Below are 17,622 nucleotides of genomic sequence, written 5' to 3'. Positions count from 1 at the left end.
AGATCTACTGATTTCCACCATGCCTTCTTTTAATGTAACTAATTGCTACCATATGTGAATACAGGGGCTAAATGCTAAAAATAATGAAAACAAACTTTTTAAAGGTAAGTCATCTTGTATTTAGGAATGGATCATTGCCAGATTGGAGGAAATCGCTTACGAAAGCTTTCAAAATCACTTCCGTGTAGAAGTGCAACAACATAAACAAACAGAAGGTCTGCCCATCACTAAGCTAATGATTCATGTTCGCCTTCACATCGGTGCAAAGTTCCCGCCTGATTTCCTATCAATGTTGATGTCTCATTATCTTGAATGCAGCATTAAGAATCTTTTGTTTCAGAGCGCCATGTTTGATGCATGAGATTGCCCCTGGTATAATGAGTAAAGCGTGTAATGAGATGCATAGTACGGTATCATCACACATTGTATGGTCTTTCTATTAACTCTCGCTAGGTTTAGAATCTTTGAGGCACTTTGCCAAGTCAAGTGACTGCTGACTGACAATGCTAACTAAGATATATCGTCAAAAAGAGATTAAAACGTTAATATTCATCTAAGTAGCGTGCCGATTGAGTAGAACATTTGTACGCTTATTCAAATACTTAATAACTGGATATCACTATATTCATGATCCTTAACATATAGATGTTATTCTGGTAATTCTGCTGCCACAATGCAATTCGAATGGCGTTATAGGTTGGCTATCGTACCGCATTTATTACTCCATAATTGGTTGGTAAAACAGCTGTATGGAATGATGATACCAGGTACACATCAAAACCCCAAGACGCGACTTTAATCATCAGGAAATGTTAATGAGTTAGAATGTTTGGGCTTTGAAAAGCTAAATTTAGATACCACATCGCTGATGTATTCTGCATGATACTGCCTGCCTGCCCGCCGATGAGACAAAGGATCTTCAGGATACAGGATGAAATGATATCGTCTTTGAAAAGTCATTTAGATTAGGATTGGCATTTCAACATGCCGTTATGTTTGACATTTTATCATACGAACCGAGTTGATGTACAGAAATGATGGAAAGAGTCATTGTGATGATTGATTTTTTCGTCTCGTCTAGACAGAATCTGTATCGAAAGTTTTGTTTTAACCTTTCCTTTTTTTAAACTTGAAATCCAGTGTGAAAAAAATGGCAGGACTTTAGACCAAATATGTGAAAGAAAAGTAAAACAATCAGTAATTTATATATATCTAGTAATCTTTCTGAATTCTCCATTACATACTTATTCCAATTCATATGTTTCAACCACTAGGATTCGTGAATATTTACTCTCTTAAAACGTACGTGAACATGAATTGAAGTGGGGAAGGTCGCTGTATCTACAAATATTTCGTTGGACAATATTTATGAAATATTCTCCAATATTACTAGCTCCAGTTCGATTCACTTATAATGAAATGTAATGCACAATTCCATCCAAAATATTTCACCAATGTGTTCATAGAGTCAAAATAAAACACCAGCAGGACTAGATTGTTTGAATGTTTCAGATCCCAGGACCTTGGGCGTTTCACATTCACTCTGTCATTGTCAAGTTCACCAGCTCAGTAGGGGGCAACTATTATGTCATCGATCCGGGAAGAGTTTAGCCAGGGGTTTTACCAAATCCCTCCAAATGTTCAGAGGGACCTGCAAAGCTCTCGAACAAACGCTGTCTGGATAGAAGTATTAAATGTCACGCGTGTCGTGCATCAGAAATGAACATGATGAAGGACAAAGAGAAATTCTCTTTTGCTTCTGCCGGATTATACCTAATATGATAATGTGGCGAAGGGTTTTTAACTTACTAATGACCAGTTTGTAATGGATAAAGAGATGAACCAGGGTCTTCCTTGGATGAAAACTGTTCTGACAAAGGAACAACTGGTAGAGGGATAACAGTTGTTGATGAGTGCGGTGATGAGCCCTGAGTCAGAAGTATCATGAGTACTGTGTAAGGGCAAGCTAAGACACAGATTAGACTAATTTTCTCCATGACTTTCATCACTTTACGTATCATTAGCACATAGTTTTTAAGAGCCAGATCTCCATATACTAATGTCTAATAGCAAGACATTTGGCAAACGACTGATGCTTGTATTGTTTTGCTGGTTCTGTTTTTACAATTCCTAGTTCCTGATTCACTGGGAAATTAAAATGGATAACTTTATGTCAACATTTCCTTCATTAAGTCCGACACCACCCTACGAATGAACCTTTACCTTGATCCTGGTATTGTTGTATTCTAGTTCAAGAACACCACATGTGCATGCTAGTTGTGTGTCGTTTATGACTCCATTCCCAAAGATTCAAATTATGACATTTCCTTCAACTTTATCTTACAGGAAAACGATTCCCACTTGTAATAAAAGACACCGAACATAATGACAGCGATATCAAAATACAAGTATTATTGTTTGCTTCAAAGATACAAAACCAAGGACATAAACACAATGGCATAAATGTTATTGTATATTGAACAATTTAGTTTTATATGATTATGTGTAAACATAAACAACGTTTTATAACGACCCGGAAAGATATAAAAATGTTCACCTAATGTGCTGTAAATTAGTGTCAAGATTTTGACTACTGTATGCATTATACTGTGTAGTAAGAGGAAACAAGATGTGTAAATACTCTACAGTATTTGGATTCAAATATACCTTGGTAATCAGGAGGGTCACAATTTCAAGATATATGTTTTTACATTTTCATGGAATTTAGTTCATTCAGATGTAACTCGTTAAACGCAATTGCGCAATTGGATATGATAGTGTAATTATGATATGTAATGAAATAAGAATGACGTTGACATATGTGTACAATTAATTTACAACCAATTGCAGGGATGAGAATGATAGACACATTAAATTAAACGAAAGAGCGATAAAAGGTGAGAAAATGATTAAAGCATATTGATTCATCAACAACTTTTACCTATAATTCTATATTTCACCAACCTAGACTAGTATCTTAAATAATTTTTTTAAAGTGGAAAGACGGTTACTAGTATTAAAAATATATCATTATGTGCACGTAGAAATGTGTGAATTTATCACAGCAATCTTTTATTTCATGTTAGTGAATTGTAACATTACAGTCATCTATATCTAAATCGTTTCCCTTTAGCTTTGTCAGTCTGTTCGAGGGTCTACTCCCGGATAATGGGAGTATATGGGGGTAAACTTATATTGCCAGCAGAACGTATAAGTGGGGCAACACCATAAAAGCTATATCATATGAACTTATATAAACCCATCATGCTTATCAATCGAAGGTCTTCTCAGACTATAATGATGTCAGAACTTTGATGTACACACGATTAATGATCAAATTTACAAAATTACCGTCATATTTACCAAGGTAATTTCTTAAGTGTACGAAAGCCGACTGAAAGGTTCAATACATGGGTATAAAAGGCAATTCGAAAATCTATTTTTATGAGATTTTCTCACTGATCGGCATATTTAAAGTTCTTAAGGAGTTATTGTGGTAGTGGTTATTTTACCTGACTGCTAAGAAAGCATAAATGCTTGTGAGTAAGCAACCGGACGGCCGACGGCAATAGGTCCTCTGCGAGGGTTCTGGTAATGAGGATTAATGCCTTACCAAAGGGCACTAGTGCATCATCGCCTTGGTTTCGAACCCAGGTCACCGGATTACGAGACCACTGCTCTACCGACTGAGCTATCGCGCCTTGTTATTTATAACAAGTTTTTATGAAATGGGGGCCCTGGTTTAGGACTACCATGACTACAATACTGCCCTATACTAGAATGACCTTGACAAAGTGAAAGAGGATATAACCCTGTAGGTGTTTCCTTTGGATTTTTTACACATTAATGATGCCCGCATGTCTCTTTTTTTGTAATATGATGTTCATTTGTCAAGTTCATTGTATTTTTTAGGCCCCTTAAATCAGCCAATTCACACGTCCTTAAATGGATTATTCTGCACGTCTTCAGTGACTCTTTTCATTTCATTTTCATGTTGGGAAACAGGCAGTGCTGATCTAGTATATATTTCATCGTTTTATTTATGTGATTATGAATAAATCAAACCAAAGTACACTTCACAACTCAAAAGGTCGATTACTGTATGAATTCTGTACATAGTGTGAAATGAACAGACAGAAGTAAATAAGGGGCACATTTTTAAAAATAATTATGATAAGTGGTAACTCGAACTACCAAATAGTAATAGAGACAATCTTTGACATTTTTCAGTCTCCAGCTATACATGATTCTACACTGGATTAAAAAAAAGACTAATCGGAAAGTTTCAAGCGAAGCGATTATCTATTCAACTTGCTAAAGTTTGATCCAGAGGTTGTCTGTATGTAACTTTTACTATACTTTAAAGAGGAAGCTTGAAATTCGCCGCAATCATATACATATATTCTTCTTTGGTTTGGAGGATGCTTTACTTGGAATTTGATCTAATCCTCCTTTGGCGCGTTTTGTGTTTAAATACAACAATAAATTGTTCCAAGATTACTACAAATACCATGGATCATGCTAAAATTACAAGATCGGACCCCCAACAAGGCACTCGAAATGCAGCCGGATTTCCCACCAGGGAATATATACCTTATCCTTCATCACACGTAACCTGACAATGAACCTAGAGAAGGAATTCGTGAGAACAAATCGAGGGATATAAAATACATTCGTTACCATGGACAACAAACACCTTTCCTGACATTTTCTTTAGCTATTCTAGTGAATCTATCCTTGGTTTCAAGATCGGTAAAGAGAAAGAACAGCTGATCAGGCATCTATCGATTGCGATAATGATGAGTAATAGCTGGTGTAACATGCCAAACATTCGTGCACATTTTGTTGCCGTCAAATCTTCTATGGCTACATTCGTAGAATATATTAAATATTCATAAACGAGGCTGTAGTAGGAAGTGTTGAGCCAAGGCAGTATCGAACCTTAATCATGTAGCTAATGAGACGGACACATGTTAGAGTGAATCAGAAACTAAAGAAATTCATGTCTAAAAATATGTGATCCTATGAGGTACTCGAGCACAAATGCAAGTTATAACGCAGATGTTTTGGATTCGCATAAAGGGGGTGTTTCCTGTCCGTAGAATTCCACATCCTCTTCATTTCTTAGTAGAATTCAAACGGGATCACTATTCCATCATTATTCCATCTAATCAATAAAAACATTTCACCCGCGACAACATTACTTCTTTGCAGAGAAGGCTTTTTTGCTCCTATGAGGAAGATTATTATAGTAAGAAAATATATAAGTTTAAAAGATCGTGCTTAAAAATCATTCGTATTTCCAAATATAACAATATATAGTTTAAAGGTTTATAACAAATTGTGATGCTTCATGTACGTAATGTCATGTATCCCATGACTGTGGGCAGTTCTTTTCGCTGTATATCAACAACACTAAGTTAAACTTCCAGTTATGTTGTTTATTTGAGAAAAAACAAACATTTATTCTAATTGTATTACATAATCTTTTCTTTCCCCGAGAAAAATGTAGAAAGATTTCTCTACAATTCAAATGCAAGACTAAACATTCTCTCAAGTAGGGCATCTCCTGTACACATAATGCCACTCAGACACCTGGAATTCATCACATCCACATTGAAACAAGTCATCTATTGTGAACAAGAAATACAAGAAACAAAAACAGCCCCTCCCCCTCCCCCTCCCCCCCCCCCCCCCCATAAATGAAACTTGAACTTGATATGCTACAGATCCAGATTTTCTTTTATATTACAATAATCGTCTGAATTTTCATCAATATGGTGATCGAGCACTAAAATTGTTCCCCGACTCATCAATGAAAAAGGTTGCAGCACTGGTGTCAAGTATGCTAAGTAAACAACCCTCCCCACTTCTCAGTATTATATTGATTTGTGTATCAAGGATGGAAAATGAACATGTGTGTAAACTGGTAATATTTGGTTGGGCTTTGTTCGTGCGTGATTGCATCATTACATTCCATTGGAATCTTTCAGATTCTGACACCGTAGTAATGATTTGTCTTTCCAGACTTCGGTGATCACTACAATCCATCCTATAGGGCGTTTGAACATTTTTTTTTTGTGGTAAAGTGTTCTTGCAAGCGTAACACACTTACACCTGAATATATAGGAATAAATGATGATAATGTAGACTAATTTCATTATATTAAACAAAGAGAGATACGGAAATTAACAGTGGAACAGACGCCGACCGTTCTTTTATAGTTGCAACAGAGATAATTGGCTGACGAAATAATGCGAAGGTGCAATATATCTCAATGCAGAGGCTCAAAATCAAGAGAGTACGTTAAAAACCTGCTGTATACAGACTCTGATACTTGTTACTTTTAAATCAGGAACGATATTGCCAAATAGAACCTAAAAATCCTTTGCTTGCTTTCCTGCAAATGATCATAATCATTCAGAATCGCCTGTTGTGCAAGGATGACGAAAGGCAGACTTGTTTTTCCCCATTCAACGTCCTATTCGAGGGAAAGAGAATTTACCACTATATTTTAAGTGTTTACTCACCAGGAAAGCTTTCGTCAACTTGAGTGTTCAAGCTTAAATCGAGTCTTTCCTTCGCTACAACAACACTCTACCAGGTCTAACAATGACCTACAGTCCTGGCAAAAAACACCTAGCTTTACAATGACCTTCATTATAGTATAAGTATCATTATTTTGAAAACTGATATACTAACTTTGGTAACTATATATCCATATTTTAGGTGCACCTTCCATTCACATACCGTCATCCACCCAATTACATCCTCACTTAGCTTGAGGCTTCTTATCTTTGATTGGTGTTTCCTACAATTTCCTAGACACGTCTTCATCGCCTTATTAAGATATATGTATTTCTATAAGAAAAGGGGCCATTGACACCGTCAGGTTAATCTTGTAATTAGTTCGAGGAAGTTCTATCCATTAAAGAAGTTCTGAAAGGCATTATGTAAAAAATAATTTTCGTGGTAAACGGTCCGCAAAGTTCTGAAGTCACATTTCTTGATAACCTTCCATTGAACTGAATATACGGAACATTTAAATTCACTCTCTTCCTTTTATTATTTCCCTCCTTTTCCTTCTGTTCCTCTTTAGAACAGACTTTTGGGCTGTATTCAAGTTTGCCATGAAAAAGTAAAATGAAGTTCAACTCATTTCGTACGATTCAATCTCAAGACCGTGAGGCCCGACCTTGAACATTCCATTCTTAAACTTCCTCTTCTCTCTTCTCATTCTTCTTCTGACTCCCATTCTTTACCTTCTCTTCCTACTTCTCTTTTTCTTACATCCATCATCAACATCATTTAATTGTTTTTGTCTGTATATTTTGCTATACTTGATACTTGCTTCTTCTTTTTTCTTTTCGTTTTAATTATTATACTTCTACCTGATTATGAATGACACTGTGTCAAATTGATTTTGAGGAACATAAACTCTACCAGCTATGCTTTTTATTAAGTTCCCCTTTTCACATGTAACTTAGAAATTATCTAATGTAAATGCAATACAAACTTATGTTGTGTAAATGTCTTTATTATTCATGAATATAAATTTTATTAATATGCTATAAGTTTTGTTAATGAATTGTTTTTCGTGTGAAAATAAAAATAAAATAAACTGAAGTGAAGATTTGTGAAGGCTTGTCTCATAGGAAAATCAAAAAAAGTACTTGATTTACATAGACCAGTCTATATTGTGTGTTCTCTACGGCTACCTGAACGCATTCTACCCGATGTGCGGAGATAGTTCGTTCTTCTCTAGTTTGATATGAAATCATTTGAATCTTGGGTTTAAATGCCTCTACTTACGGATATAGCAATCCTTCCTGGGATGGGTTTGACAAAATATTTTTTTTTTCATCCACAAGATGAAAGTCATGACGTTTTGACCTTGAGCGTATGGACAAGGAATGAACCCAAGAGAACAAACATCTCCCAGGTTTCGAAAATGACAACGTAAACATTTACATAACACTAACCAAGGAGAAAAAGTTATCACTAGAAATTCTTGACAATGATCGTTATCTAGGTAATGAAAATATGCGCTTCACGCTACACCTTGACGCCCTTACAGAGTTACCGTGTAAGAGCTACACTTCGAGTCCAGTTTGGCGAACTTGATCATGAATTTAATAGACATAAATATTATTTTTTGCTGCAAAATATGAATAATTAATTACTCACCACACAGGACAAGGCTATTCTAAACAAAAGCTCCATATTTCTCTCTTTGTTTGAAGCAGTGAAGACAATGGAGAGAGTATGAATCCAATATTAAAAACCGCAGTGTACTTTGCCAGATCTCCCTTCTTCGGTCTGCTAGTGCGCATCAATAATTACCAATGTTCCGTCTCCGTATGATCTCCGAAAAATGCCGAACGTGTGAGTGAGTCGTACGTTCTCCACCTTCTACCGGACGCGTTAGCTAGCACCGACTAATTTGGCACCCTTTGTCTCTTTGCGCTAATACCTCCAGCTCCTCCGGAGGAAAGCACCGTAGTCGTTATTTCAAGCACCCGCACACATCGCTCTGAGGAAAAGTCAAGTTCTTGCTAGATATAATTAGTAGGTCTGACGTCATCGCTCATGAGCATGCGTAGAAATGCAATGTAGATACAAAAACAATATCGAGCAAAAAATCGTCATTGATCCATTGGTTGAGTTGCAACACAGATGTTTTCGTTGCACGCCACAAAATTCAGGAAAAGTTCGTTTGTGGGAGAGTATTTAGGCAGCAGTGAGTTGCCATGGTTACCATGAACGGGTCGTCAAGGAAATAGACTGAACCATCTTTTCACGATGATCATGTGATATTTCCTCCTCGTATTAGTATGGATAAGTTGTAATATCTGGTTCAGATCGTCTCTTATTCTCCCTCTCTCTGTCAAGATTTAGAATTCTTAAAAACAAACAAAGTAATGTAGATTTACTGGAAAATTGAAATGATTCCCTATATACTTTTGCGATTGTTTACAATGTTGATGTAGTCGTGCTGATTTGTATACCTTTGTGTATGTTCTACCCATGGATTAAAATAAGATCAATTTCTATATTCATTCAACCATAATATGCAAATTATGATACGTCTATATATGACACACATGAATAGCGTACATGTATAATGTAATGACGGGGAAAAAAGAAGGTATACAAAATTAATGTGTTTTTGTTTAATTTTTCTCGAACGCTTTTTCAATACCAAGATAAGCAACGAGTAAACATATTTTAAAGCTTTAAATCATGGCTTTTGCGTTTTGTTTTTAAACGAAATAGCCGTCTTGACTGTCTTTTTCAAATTGTTCGAAATAATCGTCGTTTATTTACCTTGAACAAAATTCTTCTTTCGGATAAATTTTACAACCTGCTTCCACTTGCGTTTTACACAGGCCGTTCACTGTATTACAAAGTTTGTCAAACTAAAAAATCATTGATTTTTAGATAGCTTACCTACTCTATTCTATTTTGTTGATAACTGACAAGTACTTCATCTTAAAATTAATTTGTTTTATTATTTATAGATTAGCGTGTCAATCATAGGGCGGAGACGTTTACACTCCCCCCCCCCCCCCAACAACAAAATCTGTCGTTTTATGTCCTTGTTTTAATCTTCATTACTTACCTCACTATAGTACACTAATAATAGAGTGTGCATCTCATTGCAGGATAACGTGATTAACTAGTTCAAATTGTCTAATTAAACATGCCTCTAGAACGTTGTTCCATTGCCATGGTCCCCATGGTACACTGTATCGACACGCCACGTGGCTGTTCGATGCTTTATGAAAGGTTTTAAAAAAGGTTTCGTGACCTCTATGCAATCAAACTTGACGTATGCATGCAAGTTTGTTGTAGTCGCTGTTGTTGTTTGATTATCGGTTGTTTTTGTGTTGTTCGTACTTTCCTTGGAAGTGCTAAGGTAAATGCATTTACTTAATAGTCTTACTAAATAATCACATTTGTACATTTTTACTTACTAACGTCTAGTGCAATTGCCCCGAACTTTGAAAAGAACAACTATGAGTATTCAAAACAAAATTATCATAAAAATTTGCTAGCCTAAGGGTTTCCTGCGTTAATCTTGTATAGTTACCGTGACCTTGTCTGGTCTGTCACTAAAGGAAATTGATAAAGCAAAGGCCTGGGTACCCGGGACACTCTCCTCGTTATGCCTAGCTGTTTACAGGAAACCCTCAAACTAATCAAACGAACTTCAACTTATGCACTTTTTTCATCAGCAAACATCATAAGAGTACAAATTATCCGATAAAAGGTTCTTTCACGCGACCAAGAACAAGCGTTTTCCATTTTACATTTTTTAGTTTCGTTTTTACAAACCCCCACCCCTTCTATGTGATTCTACAATCTTACTACCGGAAGTCATAGTATAGCTTGGTTATAAGGCTTGGTTGCGTCTACCTGAATTGAAGGATCTATATTGTTTCCTCTCTTAGTCGTGATTGATGAGCAGATGTAGTAGCATACTAAAGGCCCGGTCACACAGCCTTTCGCGTCTGTATCGCGGGTAAAATTTCGCGATTTTTTTTTGCCCGCGGTTGCCCGTGGTGGAAAATGTGCAAAATTGGCTTACCTGCGGTTTACCCGTGGTATGCCCGCGGAACAGACGCCGGCGACTGTTCCGCGTCCTTATCGCGGGTGAAGCGCGGCGGTACCGCGGCCTACCACGCTTACACGCGGTACACACGCTAATGCACGTGATAACAACGCGGTACAGACGCGGAACAAACGTGCTATGACCGTGCTCCACCCGCGATTACCCGCTAAAATTTCGCGTCCAATTCCGCGTGTAACCACGTCTTAACCGCGGCCGTAGCACGTCCTAGCACGTTCGTTCCGCGTCTGTACCGCGTCTTTACCGCGTGTGTACCACGTGTACCGCCCGCGATTACCCGCGGTCTAAATTTTTGGGCAGCCCAAAACTTTTTCGCGCGGCCAACCGCGTGTGAATTTCTTACCGCGTGTAACGACGGGTAAAGTACGGCTGTATCGCGTCTTTATCGCGACCTCAAAGCGTCCAACAGCCTTAAAGGCCCGGTCACACAGCCCCTTCACGGGCGTATCGCGGCCGAATCACGGCCAAAAATTTCTGCCCGTGAAGCTGACGCTGTTGGACGCTTTGAGGTCGCGATAAAGACGCGATACAGCCGTACTTTACCCGTCGTTACACGCGGTAAGAATTTCACACGCGGTTGGCCGCGCGAAAAAGTTTTGGGCTGCCCAAAAATTTAGACCGCGGGTAATCGCGGGCGGTACACGTGGTACACACGCGGTAAAGACGCGGTACAGACGCGGAACGAACGTGCTAGGACGTGCTACGGCCGCGGTTAAGACGTGGTTACACGCGGAATTGGACGCGAAATTTTAGCGGGTAATCGCGGGTGGAGCACGGTCATAGCACGTTTGTTCCGCGTCTGTACCGCGTTGTTATCACGTGCATTAGCGTGTGTACCGCGTGTAAGCGTGGTAGGCCGCGGTACCGCCGCGCTTCACCCGCGATAAGGACGCGGAACAGTCGCCGGCGTCTGTTCCGCGGGCATACCACGGGTAAACCGCGGGTAAGCCAATTTTGCACATTTTCCACCACGGGCAACCGCGGGCAAAAAAAAATCGCGAAATTTTACCCGCGATACAGACGCGAAAGGCTGTGTGACCGGGCCTTAACAAAGGACGGTGTCTTACTACTTCCTACGTTAAAGGGTAGTCTGTCTTTGAAATATATAACTATAATATGACATAATGTTCTACAGATCAGGTTATTTCAGTTTGGAGCACTGAGCCTATTTCATATTTGACCAAAAAATAGAAGGAATACAAAAGTAATTCAAGAGGGAAAAAAAGTCCTACATCTTTTCTTCTTCTTTTCCCCCCTTTTAATTGTGATTATTTAAACATAACCCGATACTCAATAGACTGCTCTTATTTATAACAGGGAATCTACATTGTACAGCTTAGCTTTTTACTAGATTCCCTCATATTTCACCACATATATTTGTCCAATTTCTAATACCATGCAATTATTGTATATATATCTCCGTACGTTAATTCGACTTTTTTTTTTTACTTTCATTGCCTGATATTATCTTGTTTAAAGCCCATTGAAGGAACAATTCTTGTCATTCTAATTGTGTATTACTTTTGATTTATGTCATGAATGTGAAAGTGAAATATGAACTAAACTAAGAAACTGGAATCATGTTACAAACTTCACCATACGTTATACCAGGCAAGAAATTGGTATTTGGTTAATGTGTGAACGTTGTGCAAATCGTCAGGTGCTTATATTCTGCCTGAAAATAGTTAATGTCATAATTTATATTCTGTCCAAAAAGAGCAGATAGCCTATGATCATTGTACTCCCTGTATCGATTAATTGAAGATGATTTATAGGGCTATTTTCTGATGAAAAAAAAACGTGCGTTGTATTTAGGGCCCAGTCTCTGATTTCTGAATTGTGCTTGTAAATTGGGGCAGACGTGTTATTTCATCGTACAATATCAAAGGACGAAGATATATAAATCACAGACTGGGTGATCATCAGGTCTCAACGGCTAATAGTTCAGTTTTTGAAGCAATTGAAACGTTCCGCTGATATCTTCATTCATAAATAGTATCGGAATAAACTTAAAAAGGGAAGAAAATGATACAAATTGACTCATAATAGAATAATTTACAGCACATGTTTTAATACCGACGAACAGCAATAATTAAAGATGTATCTAAAGAAAGGAAGGGGGGGGGGGGAGTTGGGAGAGAAACAAAGGCAGAGAGATGTGAGAAGAGGAACCATCCTTTAAATCTTTCACAACTTGTTCTTTGAAATGTTCATGTTTTTTTTTCTTTCATTAACCCAATTAATTTTTTTTTTTCAAAATATTTATTGAAAACAAATCTCATTCATAATAATAATAAAACCCAATTACTTGGAAAGCCATTATTTCTAGCCTCCTTTTGATTACATGAAATGCATTCAAAATGTTCACCTACGAATGACATTTTAAGTGTTTGTCATCTGTCACATTTACATAACATGTTACGAAGTAACTTAACACCAAAGTACAAGCCATACTTTTGCAGTATATTCAATAACGTTTATAAGTATAGGTCATAAAATATAAGCTACTCAAAACAGCCTATTCGCGTCATCACAAATAATTTGCATAAGCATATTCTTTTTTATTTAAACAATACAAATTACAATTGATTTATGTTATACAAAATATTTTGAAGGTCTCAAATTCCCAATTGGGTGTTTTATAGTTTTTATTCAATTCAAGAGTTCTTTATTCGCTTTAAAAAGCACATATAAAAAAAATTAAAAAAAATATACAATATATTCTACAAATAGGCACATTTACAATATATGTAAAGACAAAAAACAACATCAACAACAGAATACATGTATAACAGGGTAAGATCAGAGTGTGCATAAATACAAGATAATTTCCTCGCACTCCTCTCGGTTAAGGAAACCCTTACATAAATAATCATCCCTCGAGTTGATCAATTCCTTTACTTGTTCAACTATGCGTATTGTCTCATCATTCACTTGGCATTGCACAGCCCACTGCTTTTGAATTTCATTGTTATCCATGAAGTACTTATCATTCAAGAATCTTATGTTACCTCCCAACACAGAATAAACTCCATACCTGGCCATTCCAGCTATATGTGCCACTGTAAAATTTTTGGAATTCATAGCTTTCACAACAAAAGATAAACATCTTTTTGCAAACCATAACTCTGGATCCATAACACCTGCTAAATAAGGCAAAAGATGACAGTGTGTCTGCCATGGAATTTTCCAAACCCTTCTTATTGCAACCCGCCATTGTCTACAAATATTATCAAAACATTTATCAAACAGAGGATATAACTGTGAGCCATAGAAACTCGGACAATATTTATGAAACAATATATTTCTTATGTGAGAGTTAGCATATTTGAAATTAAACAAAAACATATTACATTGTCGATTGAAATCTCCAACACACTTTGAGATATCAAAAATCATTTATATTCTTAGAAATATCATTCCCTAGATGAGTTACTTTTGATGCAATATCAATATGTCTTCCATTTATCGTGATTCCTGGATCCATAACTGGTTTACCATTACAGCTGAAAACTATTAACTGACTCTTTTCAGGGTTAAACAGAATATCAAATTTAATGGCATAATCTAAACAAGTTTTAATCATTTCTTGAAGAGCAGTCACGCTAGGTGACAGCAGTGTCAAGTCATCTGCATAACCAAATGCTCCTGCAAAAACATTGCCCATAAAGCACCCTATCCCATTGTCACATAACTCTTCTATCAGCCCATCTAGATACAAACAGAACATGCAAGGAGAGATAACTCCACCCTGTTTAACACCATTTTTAACTGTAAAATAATCAGAATATGCATTGTTCCATTTCAACCTTAGCCTTTGATTCTTATACATATTAAGCAATAGCCTGCATATCATTGGGCAGACCCCTTTGCTCAGCATAATGTCAAACAATTTCACATAATTAACTCTATCAAATGCTTTACTAGCATCTAGCAATAATCCATACACATTACTCCCTTCATGATTAAAGTACGATACAGTTTCTTTAACCATAGCAGTACATAGTGTAGTTGATAACCCTGCTTTGAATCCAAACTGTAGGTCATTAGTCTGCAAGTTCCCTTCTTCCCTTTTCATAAATACATAATCCAAAACTTTACCAATGATACTACCAAGTGTTATTGCACGAAAGTTTCCTGAATCGCCCAATTTTTCCAACGACCTTTAGGTATTGGTACCATTGTACTTTTGAGCATACCATCTGGCGACACTCCATGCCATAACATGGCAGTAAAAAGCATTGCTAAATATCCACTGATTATTTTCTTTCCATGTATAATATGATCAGACATCACACCTGTTACACCATCACTTTTGGAATGATTTAACCTAAGTATTGCTCTAGATACTTCATCTCCTCCTATAACATGGTCATTCTGTAAACACTCATTACATTCACATTTCTCCTGTGTAGTGGAGTTTATGTGATTCAATAACGTTTCCATATTTCCTTCATCATATCCAATACTTTGATATATCCTTCCAAATTTCAATGCAAACAACTCTGCTATATTTTCTTCCCCCTGAACACCATCCACTCTGTTTGGGTAACCCTTAGGCTTTTTTGAATGTTTCTTCACCTCTTTCCAAAAATTTCTGCTATTCTTCTCTTTTAATGCATTTGCCATTTTATCACATCTAACTGACATAGATTTGTTCAGCATCAATTTCAAAGCTTTATGATACTCAGACCTAGTTTTCTTTCTTAATCCATACAGTAAATCATACATCAATATAGAACGTTTAATGGTGTTGACAAGGGATTTGATTCAAGGAGGCAGTGTCGAAAGAAAAATGAGAGTTGAAATGAAGAACCAAAAAATACATCCGGGGTATATCTTACTTGATAGGTATTGTTACAAGTATGGTACCTTGATTTTTTCCCTTTGCGTAGAAATGTTTCCCATTCTTAGAATTCATAGTTTGGAAGTGAAACAAGAGCATGTAAACTAATACATTCAGCTTTCGAACCACTATTTTTTTTTTAAATGTCTGTACGAAGGCTTTTGTGTATTACTTCCTCGAAAGGTAGTTTACTGTATCATTAAATGTATGCGTTAATTGTGAAAGACTCATTCTACATGTATAATGACCACAGTTCTTGGTTCGCAGTTGATGGTAGGGTATACGCACTTACACTACTGTCTTCTAGAACACCGGACTCCACAGAAATTAGGTTAAAGAGCTGCTATGTGAGTCATTTGGGCATTGTTATCCAAGGGGGCTCTAGAAAATGGGGTATAATTGGAGGAAACTTGGTTTGATAACTCTCACCTTGGCTTAGGGGGTAAACAAAACCACGCCCATTTTGTTTTCATTGGACAAGTGAAATTACTTGTTCATGATTTTCAGTATCTAACTTTCTCACCTATGGAATACCCTTTTCCCTCCTGATACCTTTTGTTTAAAAAGTCGTCTTTTTTACTTTAGGTATGCCATATATCCTATGTTGAAGAAAAAAATGACTTCGGCTTGCTTTGACTGAAAAAAAAATGCAATGTTTTGCTTTGTTTATACATCAACGTGACTACGCACTCAGTTGACCTCCCTTCTCTCGGTGAGGATGTATTGTAATTTATTGTCAACTTCACTTCAAAACTTAACCTAATCAATTGTTTCCTGAAATACCGTTCTGACCTGCGTGTTCCCCTCGTCCTTTAGGATGTTTTAATACACACCCGTAGATTCAAAATTTCCTGTTTCGATGGCCAACCGCCTTGATCTTTAAATTATATAAGTAATGACCCATAGGGAAAGGTCCCTTGTCATCCGATCGGTATTTCCTTACGTAATTGGTCATCCTAAAATACAGTAGAATACAGTTATGCTATATTAGTATCGATATATCACGTCACTATTCGTCTACGATATTCGATTGTCGAGATAAACAAAGTATGCAATTGTTTTCTTGGATTTACAGGGAATTGAACTTATTTTGTTATCGTACAATTAAAAAAAATACTCGATATGATTACCAGCAAACTAACTGAAATAGAGTTATTGTAATGTCTTCTCTCCTATATCAGTCAATCAGTCATCATGTATTTCTCTCTTTAACTATAGGCGTTGTGGTGTGCGCCTGTAATCCAGCTAAAAGTGGAAGTACCAGACTGATTCAGCCGAGGACACAGGTTCGAAATTGAGTCACGCCTTTCGGATGGTCACGTTTAAAGGTTGGTCCCCAGACATAAATGATTATCTGATTGATACACGTCTGTAAAAACACACATACACACACACACTCTCTCCCTCTCTCTCTCTCTTACTTTCTCTCTCTCTCTCTCCCCCTTAGATTGGGTAATGAACCATATTGAACCCTGGTATTCACAGTTCAAGCCCCCCCCCCCCCCAAAAAAAAAAAAAAAAAAAATCGAATTTAAAAGAATCAGGAAAAAAATGATTTTACATGTAATATAAAATATAGATACAAAAATGAACAGTAGTAACAAAATTTACAGTTTGTGTTTACTATCGATATCCAGACATGCACGACATGATCGTTCATATAAACTTGTTTCGTGTTTCCATAATAAAACCGTAATGTCAATATAACTTGCAGCATCATTACCTGAGCTATTAGTAGTTGCCCCTGGTAACAACCAGAGCGCATCGTCGGCATGTGCTTAGACAAATCTAGCATGGCCTTGGCATTGAGCACATACAGGAATTAAGCACTTGACTGGCCCTCTTCCGTCTTCGAACTTTATTAGGCAAAGCATGCCGGAAGATAGAGCTATAGTGAGAATTAAAATTGGGCCTGTGAAATATGTGGGATTAATCGAGAGCAGAGTTTGGTCATGGTCCATGGTTCGGTCTTATTTGAAAAGGTGATGGTACTTTCATCTAAAGAATAACGAAGATCGAATTCCACCCCTAGTCGACATTTTTGATGGTGTTGTCATTATTTATTCCTACATTTGCATTTACAATTTATTTTCTTCCTCATAAAATGGCATTTCCTCTCTTCCGCATTATCAAAAGCTTTATC

At 37.0% G+C, this 17,622-nt stretch overlaps 1 protein-coding gene across 2 annotated transcripts in view; it reads right to left on the bottom strand.

Moving 5' to 3' along the window:
• Positions 1 to 8,506, bottom strand: part of LOC100892166 (fibropellin-1) — a 31,747-nt gene extending 23,241 nt beyond the window's left edge. For both annotated transcript variants that reach the window (XM_031000452.1, XM_031000451.1), the window contains exon 1: positions 8,188 to 8,506. In XM_031000452.1, coding sequence (XP_030856312.1) covers positions 8,188 to 8,223 — 36 coding nt within the window. In that variant the 5' untranslated portion in view covers positions 8,224 to 8,506. The remainder of the gene's footprint in view (positions 1 to 8,187) is intronic.
• Positions 8,507 to 17,622: the final 9,116 nt, after the last annotated feature.

Source organism: Strongylocentrotus purpuratus, unplaced genomic scaffold (assembly GCF_000002235.5).
Source record: "Strongylocentrotus purpuratus isolate Spur 01 unplaced genomic scaffold, Spur_5.0 spur5_scaffold_6, whole genome shotgun sequence".
Classification (NCBI taxonomy): Eukaryota; Metazoa; Echinodermata; class Echinoidea; order Camarodonta; family Strongylocentrotidae; genus Strongylocentrotus; species Strongylocentrotus purpuratus.
Note: the sequence above shows the minus strand (reverse complement) of the source record. Positions and strands in the feature narration are given on the sequence as shown.